This window comes from Asparagus officinalis, chromosome 8 (assembly GCF_001876935.1).
Source record: "Asparagus officinalis chromosome 8, Aspof.V1, whole genome shotgun sequence".
NCBI classification, from domain to species: Eukaryota; Viridiplantae; Streptophyta; class Magnoliopsida; order Asparagales; family Asparagaceae; genus Asparagus; species Asparagus officinalis.
Window position 1 is genome coordinate 67,152,355 of NC_033801.1, and position 11,133 is coordinate 67,163,487.

At 38.2% G+C, this 11,133-nt stretch overlaps 1 protein-coding gene across 1 annotated transcript; it reads right to left on the bottom strand.

Annotated features, from left to right (window-relative positions):
* On the bottom strand, positions 5,290-9,998 carry LOC109820154. Its single transcript, XM_020386255.1, has 6 exons — positions 9,739-9,998; positions 8,504-8,653; positions 7,153-7,242; positions 6,198-6,323; positions 5,986-6,093; positions 5,290-5,499 (listed from the first exon to the last, which is right to left on the bottom strand). Exons 1-6 carry the CDS (start codon positions 9,854-9,856, stop codon positions 5,426-5,428), a joined length of 666 nt encoding a protein of 221 aa, XP_020241844.1. The 5' UTR covers positions 9,857-9,998; the 3' UTR covers positions 5,290-5,425.

Genomic DNA, 11,133 nt, shown 5'->3' on the forward strand with positions numbered 1-11,133 from the left:
TGACCACTGATGAATGAAAAGTGAGACTTGAGAAGTTTGATGGAACATATTTTGGATTCTGGAAAATACAGATAGAGGATTATCTATATCAAAAAAATCTGTATCAACCTCTCTCGGGGAAGAAACCGGAGTCTATGAAGGAGGATGAGTGGAACCTTCTAGACAGACAAGCCCTTAGTGTTATCAGATTGACGTTGACCCACAATGTTGTGTTCAACATAGCGAAGGAGAAGACCACAGCGGGTCTTATGGCAGCACTCTCAAATATGTATGAGAAGCCATCAGTCGCTAACAAAGTTCATTTGAAGCTGCGGTTATTCAACCTGAGAATGGCAGAAGGCGCGTCATTAGCACAACACCTCAATGAACTCAACACGGTCATAACCCAATTGAGTTCAGTTGAAATTGAGTTTGATGAGGAAGTTTGAGCGTTGACCCTTTTGTCTTCCCTACCAGAAAGCTGGAATGCTATAGTCACGACTGTGAGTATCTCATCGGGAAGCAATAAGTTGAAGTTCGACGACGTTCGTGATCTGGTTCTTAGTGAGGAGATCCGACGAAGAGAGTCAGATGAAGCTACAACCTCTTTAGTATTGCATACAGAGTCAAAAGATAGAAAGTCAACCAGAGGGAACGGATGAGACAAATTAAACTACAGAGGTAGATCAAAAGACGGGAAGTCCAAGTCAAGTAATCCAAGCAACAGCTCGAAGGCTATCGAGTGTTGAAATTATGGAAAGATCGAGCATTATAAGAATCAGTGTAAGTGTGCACAGAAGGAGAAGGAGGCGAAGATAGAGGTGAATGTCTCTTCCACCCCAGGAGGAGACGACGCATTGATATGCTCTTTGGAAAGCAAGGAGGAATTTTGGGTTTTAGATTCAGGAGCGTCGTTCCATTCTACTTCTCAGAAAGAATTATTCGAGAAGCATGTTCCCGTAAATCTTGGATATGTATACATTGATGATGATCAACTGTGTGCTATTGTGGGCAAAGGTGTAGTGAAAATTAAGTTGAACGAGGCAGTATGGGAGCTGAAGGATATTAGACATATTCCCGACATGAGAAAGAACTTAATATCCGTAGGCCAGTTAGCTGGCGAAGGATACACTACGACTTTCCATGGAGATGATTGGAAGATCTCAAAGGGCACAATGATGATTGCCTGAGGCAAGAAGACTGGTACTCTATATATGACAACAGGTGCACGTTGTTTAATCTTAGTTGCAGCAGACAATGAAACTTTAAAGTTGTGGCACCAGAGACTCGGTCATATTAGTGAGAAGGGGATGAAAATCATGCATACAATAGGAAAACTCCCAGGACTGTAGTCAGTGGAGATGGACATGTGGGAAGAATGCATACTTGAAAAGCAGAAGAGAGTCAGCTTTCAGACAAGTGGCAGAATTCCCAGGAAAGAGAAGCTAGAGCTCATTCACTCAGATGTATAGGGACCAACCACCACCGCGTCCATTAGTGGAAAACACTACTTCGTGACTTTTATCGATGATCACTCTCGGAAAAGTGTGGGTCTACTTTCTGAAGCATAAGTCAGAAGTATTTGAGGCTTTTAGGAGATGGAAAGCCATGGCCGAGAATGAGACCGGTCTGAGAATAAATAAGCTCAGGACTGATAATGGTGGTGAGTATGAAGACACCGGATTCAAGAAGTTCTGCTATGAGCACGAGATCAGAATGGAGAGAACCGTGCCTAGCATGTCTCAGCAAAATAGTGTAGCTGAGCGGATGAACAAAACGCTGACAGAGAGAACAAGAAGCATTCGGATATAGTCAGACCTACCAAAGCAGTTCTGAGCAGAAGCAGTCAACACAACAGCTTACTTGATCAACCGAGGTCCATCGGTTCCATTGAAGCATAAAATACCAGAGGAGGTATGGTGCGGAAAGGAGGTAAAACTCTCATATCTCAAAGTTTTTGGTTGTGTAGCTTATGTGCATATTAGTGATCAAGGTAAGAATAAGCTTGATCCCAAGTCAAAGAAATGCACTTTCATCGGCTATGGTGAAGATGAGTTCAGCTACCGCATTTGGGAAAAAGAAAATAAGAAGGTGATCAGGAGCAAAGATGTGATATTTAACGAGAATATGATGTATAAGGACATGCATAAGACAGATGACTCAGAGAGCGAGTCCATATTTGTAGATGCAGATGATGTCCCGAGTAAACCCTCGGAAGAACCCAATGCAGAAGGTCCTTAGCCAGAAGAGAATGTTGAACAGAACGGTGCGCATGAGCCAGACACACCAGCTCTGATTTTGAGAAGATCTTCTCGTCCTCCTGTGCCTAACAGGAGATATATGAACTGTCTGTTGCTGACAGATAGAGAGGAGCCTGAAAGCTACGATGAACCTTATTAGAGTAGAGATGCGAGCAAGTGGGAGATTTCCATGAAAGATGAGATGAAGTCTCTCATCTCAAACCAGACGTGAGAACTAGCTGAGTTGCTCACGGGTAAGAAGGCACTCCATAACAAATGGGTATATCGGGTGAAAGAGGAGCAGGATGGCTCCAAAAGATATAAAGCTCGGTTAGTTGACAAAGGATTCAAGCAGAAGGAAGGAATTAACTACACCGACATTTTTGCTCCCGTAGTGAAGCTAAATACTATCAGGACAGTGATGAATATTATAGCTATTGAAGATCTTCACCTCGAGTAGTTGGACGTGAAGACGATGTTTCTTCACGGAGATCTAGAAGAGGAGATATAAATGCACTAACCAAAAGGTTTCTCGGAAGAAAAAAAGAAGAACATGGTGTGCAGACTCAAGAAGAGCTTGTATGGCTTGAAACGAACCCCAAGATAGTGGTACAGAAAGTTCGACGGCTTTATGCACAAGGAAGGTTTCTAGAAGTGCAATGCCGACCATTGTAGTTACTTCAAAAGATATCAATCCAGTTATATCATCCTACTATTGTATATTAAGGATATGTTGGTCACAAGTGAAGATATGGAGGATACCAAGAGTTTAAAGTAGCAATTGTCAAAAGAGTTTGATATAAAGGCCTTGGGTCCAGCAAAGAAGAACCTTGGATGCAAATAACGAGAGAAAAGAAGAGAGGTCTCTTGAAGATATCTCAGATGAAGTACATCAACCGTGTTTTGCAGAGATTCAATATGGGCAATGCCAATCCAGTGAGCACACCATTGGCCAGCCATTTCCGCCTATCAAATGATCACTCTCCTCAGTTAGAAGAAGAGAAAGAGAGTATGGCTAAGGTTTCTTACGCCTCAGCCATTGGAAGCTTGATGTACGCAATGGTCTGTATGAGACCAGACATTGGCCATGTAGTGGGAGTGGTCAGCCGGTTCATGTTGAATCCAGGAAAAGTTTATTGGGAAGCGGTCAAGTGGATTCTGAGATATCTACGAGACACCAAAAGAAGTGTATGCACTTTGGTAAGGAAAAGGTGGAAGTGCAAGGGAACATAGATGCAGACTTTGAAGGTGAAGTCGATCACTGAAGAAGCACCACTGGCTATGTGTTCACTGTCGGAACTACAACTGTTAGTTGGATGTTACAAATACAGAAGATTGTCACTCTATCCAATATAGAAGCTGAGTATGTAGCAGTGGCTGAAGCCAGTAAAGAGATGATATGGCTTTAGAGTTTGTTAACAGAGCTGGGATTCAATCAGGAGATGAATGTCTTGCACAGTGATAGTCAGAGTGCAATACACTTGGCTAAGAATACCGCATTTCATTCTAGAACGAAGCATATTGGGCTTTGATACCACTTCATCAGATCCTTGTTGGAAGATGACGTGTTGAAACTGGAAACGATTCCAGGAAGTAAGAATCCAGCAGATATGTTAACAAAAGCGGTGACTATTTAGAAACTGGAGTTGTGCGCAACTTCAGTTGGTCTTCATGCATAAGTGATGAGGGCAAAGCCACACAGGAGTAAGTGCTTGTTAAGATAGCCTGTTGACGGCGGTTCGGTCTCTAAGTGGGAGATTGTTGGATTTGGGTGTGAAGACCAAACCTCAAAATCAGGCAAGGTCATCAACGAAGAGTGGGCAAGCTCGATGCAGGCGAAATCGAGGTCGCTGGCTGCAGGCGAGGTCGAAGTGGCTGGCTGGAGGCGGGAGGCGAGAAGCTCCTTCAGGAGAGCTCGTGGTCGAAGCTCAGGTGAGCTCGTGGTCGAACAATTGGCGAGCTCGAGCGGAGGTTGCACGAGAGCTCGTGGTCAACATCAGGCGAGCTCGAATGTAGCGTAGGAGAGGGAGGTTCGCAGGCGAACTCGAGCATGGGATCCAGGCTTTCGACAGGCTGTCGACTGCTCAGCTAGGGTTTCCCTATAAAAGGGAACCCTGTGCCCTAGACACCGTGGCTTCTCCTTTGGCTCCTTCGTGATTTCTCCCCAGGCGACGACGATCCTCTTTCTTCTCTCCTGACCTTTTTCCTCCAGCGCTCAAAAAGATATGAGGGGGGCATTTTAAGAGGAGAAAAGAGAAGAGGGTTTGAGAATTAAAGTAGGGATCTTTTTTCAGCTCTCAATAGGTTATTTTGAGGGGGAATTAAAGAGTTGGAATCAATACTGTAGCTACAGTATTGATTTGTATTTATTGAAAGATCTTAAGTTTGAGATCTGCTCTTTTACTGTAAATTCTTTGATTAATAAGAAATTAATTGTGTGGCTCCCGGGGACGTAGGCAAGTTTACCGAACCTTGTAAATCTTGGTTTACTTTTCTCTATATCACGTTTCTGCTGTTTTTAGGGGTTTAGCGTAACCCCGGGTATTTCCTAACAGTATCTTCACACACAAAGATTTTCCAATTCTGCAACATTCCATGCTATTGTATCTAGTTGAAGACTCCCATATTGATGTCCAACTTTGGAAACTTCACAAAAAACTTTGAACAAAATCATTTTATTTTGATCAACGGACCTTTTTCCTTCCTACTACATGATTTTTTTATAGAGAGCCTGTAAATGTTTTCTTCGGTTTAATCTCCTTTTCGTGCCACCAAACTTGGGTAGCGTTTTTTGGCCCCCGTACTTGTTACACGGGAATCTCATCCCTTCATAGTCAATAAAATTGGGCTGGCCCAAATTATCCCTTAAAAAAAAAAACCTCCTCCAACAATTTTCTGATTACTCAATTCAGCATTAAAAGTAGAGGAACATACACTATCTTGATTAAAAAAATTACTCTGAAACTCTGTATAAGAATGTTTTATTTATTTTATCCAAATCCTCATTCATCAATCAGTCCATGCAATGGATTGGAGTACAAAGCCAATCAAAACAAGTATGCAACTATTCTACCAGCTAACTGCACAAAATCTCAAACGAGAAGGAACAATATCATCTAACATGAGGTATAGCTAATCTCAAGAAGAGCTTAAAATCTATATTAATAACAATCATAGTATCAGCCTCAGAGCGCTGTATGTGCTGTCTATATCAATCGAGCCAACGCAAGCGAGATAAAGAAGATAGACAAAAGTATCGAGTTGTTTGGAGAAGATAGATCTGGTAAAAATTACACAAGAAAATAAATGTTAAATTAGCCCAAGCAATAAGAATAGGTGCAATGTTAACTGCTTTATTTCATGGGTAAATTTCACTAAAAACCACATTAACAACTGCAGGTTTTGCACAAAACTCTCCAGAACTTTATAAATTAGAGAAGACCCTATGGAAATTTAAAATTATATTAGACCCTCTTAACAACAACATTAATGTTGACGTAGAGTAAAAACTCTCAAAATATGACTTATTTCTTGTATTTCTCTTCATTCAAATTTTGCCTCACGAGATATTTCATAAATCAGACTTATCGATCACTCTACTTATTGACATTGTTTATGAGATCTTCAACTAGTTTAGAGGGTTTATTATATTTCTGAAGGGGTTTTCTCTGATTTAAAAGTTTAAGGTGGTTTTGCAAAACCCAAAAAGAATTTACCCTTACTTTGTTATATATGTAGGTTAAACTCAATCTATTTCTCTCCTCACCTCTAGCAGCTGAAGTACTATTATCTGCAGGTAGACTGGATGGAGACGCAGATTTAGTCAAATTTGATACATTGATGCCAAGATTTGCACAATCTGCACCTAAAGAACCTGCAACCCGAGCCAAGTAGACAATTCAGTTAATAGATCTATTTAGTGTTTTTTTTAAAGATGGTAATAAAATGCCTTATCAAAGATGATAATAGATGCCTTACAATCTTTATAACAAGGGAAAGTTGAGGTGTTGAAGAGATTGCTGTAGCCTTCATCGCATTCACATTTGTGCTCATAGGTCGCAGTGTTCAAGCACTTGCCTCCACCACAATAGGACCACATACATGCTTTTTCGGAGAATAAAGATAGTAATAAACAATTAGAAATAATTTGTGTGATATATAGACACACACATATGTATGCGGACACATGTACAGGGAGTATGAAACTACCACAAACTTAATTAAGTGGACTGAGACTGAGGGCTCTGTCCATCAATGTTGGTTATCCCTTTTATTTGCTTTGAGATGTGTGTTGAGTCTTGAGAAAATGTAGCGTTAGGGGCTGTTTGGTTGATGTATTTGGCATTGGGGGTTGGGTAGAAAACCTGCCAAAAGTGCTCTTTTGGCAGGCTTTCTGCCCAACCCCCAATGCCAAATACATCAACCAAACAGCCCCTAACGCTACATTTTCTCAAGACTCAACACACATCTCAAAGCAAATAAAAGGGATAACCAACATTGATGGACAGAGCCCTCAGTCTCAGTCCACTTAATTAAGTTTGTGGTAGTTTCATACTCCCTGTACATGTGTCCGCATACATATGTGTGTGTCTATATATCACACAAAGGTTGATGTATTTGGCATTGGGGGTTGGGTAGAAAACCTGCCAAAAGTGCTCTTTTGGCAGGCTTTCTGCCCAACCCCCAATGCCAAATACATCAACCAAACAGCCCCTTAATGTTTCTCACATCAACACACATCTCAAAGCAAATTTTAGGGATTAAAATATGACAGACAGAGTCCCAGTCCATTTAAGTTTAAAGAAGTGTTTTCTCTATATTATATATGTATATACATATTAATATAGATGCATGTATGTGTACACACAAATATAGACACACACACACATGAATTTATTCAAAGATATTGAGGTTGGAAAGAGAAGATAATTACGGTCAAAGATGGAGAGATTGTCAGGAGGTGGTGGAACAGGAGCTGGTGCGGGTGCCACCGAATTGTTGGTGCAAGAGTAGTTGATGCTACCTGAAAATAAATTCAGGGAAGTTTGAAGAGCATTAGTTAAGAATTTTATACAGAAAGATGAAAATTTAGATTTGTGGTCGGTAAGAAACATCATTACTAAAATTGAACAAATTAAATGGCAAAAAGACAGTAACAGTAGAAACTCAAAATTGAGGATACAAACAGTAACTATTTCCTCTGTTCACTTTTTAAATTAAGTTTAAACTCTTTTCTCAAATTGTCATTAGTAGAAATGCTATCAATAAATAAATTGCAATTGAAAATTAAAAGAAGGGTACACTACTTAAAAAAGTTTCTTTCCCTGAAAAGAGCGTACACATATTATTTCCATCTTTCAGATAAAAGAGAGATTATTTGATCAATTTCAAGATAACAATGTACAAAACCTCGAAGAAAACATTAGAAGATTGTAAATTTCGACTCTTTGTCCAGTTATGTAAATTTGACATAAATTCAACTAATCAAGGTTTCTTGCAAATTGACATGGACAAGTTATTCACTCACTTTCATCGATGATTGTCCAGTGATGTAAATATGACTCAATACATTTATATCAAGGTTTCTCCAAAATATACATCAACCATTAATTCACTCACTTTAGCTGATGATTACATCTATTCTTTTTGATGTTTTACATATGAACCTAGCTTATATTGATATTCTAATCGGAACCAAATTCTATTGCAACAAAACACATGTATCCAACCAAGGGCCAAACCTTCGAATGCAACATATACCTAACTTATTCTGTTCTAGTGTTATATTTAAGCATTTAAGAATAGGATGGCTAAAACAATTATAAGATTCAAATAAGTATTATGCAAAATTATAATTTTTTTGAGAAATCTATCCCGTTTATTTCTGTCTATATTTTGAATCATGCATTTTAATGTATACGCATGTGAGTATATTAATATTTATGACCTTATTTAAGAAAATGAGTGATTAAGTAATATGATTGGTGAGATCCATTTGTTCTGATGTGAATGAAAGATCAACGTCGCTATTATTCTCTCTCTCAGTGGCTTATTTAGTAAAAGAGTTGTTACTTCATACCCTTGGTACAAAAAACAGTATGAAGCATCAACTCATTTTGTTAAATTTTATATTAAGAGACAGACCAATGGTGAGACTTTTTTTTTTGAATGAAAATAAGGCATACTGCCCTATCATGTATATATAAACCAAAAAATACCAATGGTGAGACTGGCTATGCTAGTCCAACTCATATCAAATTTCATAACGAGTGAGACAAACTTACAATTTGGGACGACGCAAGGAAGGAACCGAAAACTGTCACCGACGTGGAACTGGGTCCATCCCGGGTTGCACTGGCAAGCAAACCCGAAAGTGTGGTTTGAAGATGCCTGGCATTTCCCCTTTCCACAATCCACAACGTTACATACACCATCTATAAGCAAGACCAAATCAAAAACGTAACCATAAATTAATTAAGTTGAAAAATAAAACAAACATTCGACTTAAAGACCTTATATAGCTTACATGACTTTGTACTTATATACCCTATCTTATCGCGACATTTTGAGTACTGTATTCTTTTTTAACGAAGCATGTTACTGCCTTCTTCGATCTGTTAGTCAAGGATCGGGATATGCTCCCGAGTATTCTCCTACGGCTTTCACATATTAAAAATTCCTCAATTGCACCCTTAAAGTTGTTCGAATGATCTAAGAAATTAATCCCTCTCGTCTCATTTTCAACATACAATAAGATAAGGCTCTCAGTTCATTCAAGCAACTTTAGGGGTGTAATTGACCAATTTTTACCGTGTCTATTCCATTGATTGTTTAACAGAAGGTAGTAACGTGCTACTTTGGAAAATTAGGGTAGTTAAATGCCAAAAAAAGATAGGATATATATATATATATATATATAAGCGCAATGTTATGTAACCTATAAGATATTTAATTTCTAGTTAGGCTAAAAACAGTGAGAGATTCCAAATTAAAGGTGAGAGCATGTCAGCCGGCTAGAAATTAGAGATGATCCATGTGACTAAGCAGGACAAACTCCACTTGGAATATCCTCACAAAAAAAAACCACACATCTAGGAGGAGAGCTTTAATTCAAGAGACAACATTTTTGAAGTGATGTTAGTCAAAACTACAAAATCCTAGAACTAGTTTTAATTTGAAGCTAGCATCCATTTCAATGAGCAGGCTCCATTAGAAGAACTGTTGATCCACATGAGAAAGAAGTCGCAAAAGGCTCTAAAAGCTCTCCCCACAGAGATCACAAAAAAAGCAAAGAAAGGGACAAACTTTTCTTGAAATGAAAAGGGAGGAAAAAGAGCAGACAACTTTATCATTTTGAGAATATGAACAATTATTTGAGCAAATTTAGCTTATAGTTAATTCTCTACGATCCGAGTATCAAGGGTAAGTCTAAAATAGTACAAGATTGACCATGTCATGAAATTATCAGAACACACTAATTAATAAGAGAAATAATTAAACCAAGAGATAAGAGCAGTACTCAGAAGAGGAGATAGCATAGGGCTCAGAGGAGTGTACAAATCTCCAACTGCTCTCGGCGGAAGCAAAGGAGATATAACCACAAAAATAAACACATATTTGCTCCAATCCATCCTCATCTCTTTCTTCTTCTTATGTCTTCGCTTCACGGGGATTAATGGGGAGAAGGTAGGAAACAAATTTGAGAGAGTGTGAAGGAATACTGAAAGGTGATGAATGCGGTTGGTAGTTAGCTCTTGAGGGGGGATTTATTTATTGCAGTGGGGGATGTTGGGAACTACAGTGGTCACAATAAAATATAGGAATTTTGACCAAGTTATAAGTATTTTAATGACTTCATTTGAAATGCTAAGGCTTCTGTTGAAAGGAGCCTTCCTTAGGCTTCAAGCTTAGTTTTCCATGGTTCACGTTGTCTCTCCTTTTAATTTGTTATGCTGATGGAATCATCTTGTTAAAGTTTATCTAACTAGGAATAATTTCATGATGTCAATCTTCTTGATATCCCATGAATATGACACGAACCAGAGATTTGAGGACACCTTACTAATTTTATTATTGTCAATGAACCTTGTCACCACTGCACCCAAAAAAAAAAAGGAAAATTTCAAACTTCCTTGAGGATCCTAATACGTTTCGGCATATTGAGTTGTTTTTTTATGGGCTAAAACTTTTAAATCCACTTTAACGTATTCCTCAGTTGGTTTTGAACTTGGATCATGTTGGTACCATGTCTAAGTTCCTGTCATTACACCACAACTTCACAATTGTAAGCAAGATTCAGGGTTATAGTTTTATTCTTTAGTAATTTTATGAGGGTAATATACTAAATATACATAAATACCTTTGATTATTTATATTATTCAAGTTCATCTCCTTGAACAATTATAATAGTTTATATTACAAGTTAATGTTCTTCATTCAAAATTTTCATCACAAGTCTACGTTTATTATCATTCAACCTTATTACTCTATTCACCAATATTATTTGTGACATTTTCTAATAGTTCAAAAAGTTTTAGTAGAATTAATTTGGGTAGAACTTTCTTCGAGAAAGTTATATCTTCACTCAATATGAATCAGTCAACATTAATTAGTATACTTGAGAAAGTTTCCTAGGACACGTAAATGTGTAAATCCGGGGTTTAAGAGTAGGTGTCGTGTTGTATCGTATTACTTTATACAAAACAAAAATCATTCATGAGTACGACGTAAAATATACAGGGATAGGAATGCATGCAAAAAAAATTCAAAGGCATGGACTTGAAATGCTTTCTAGAAGAGAAGCTTCCATAATCCAATGAAACGACTACCCTATATTCCAAACATTTAGAAATGTCATGCATCATTTTTCTTACGTTTACTTTTATTTGTTTTCCTCGAATTGTTTAATTGGCTT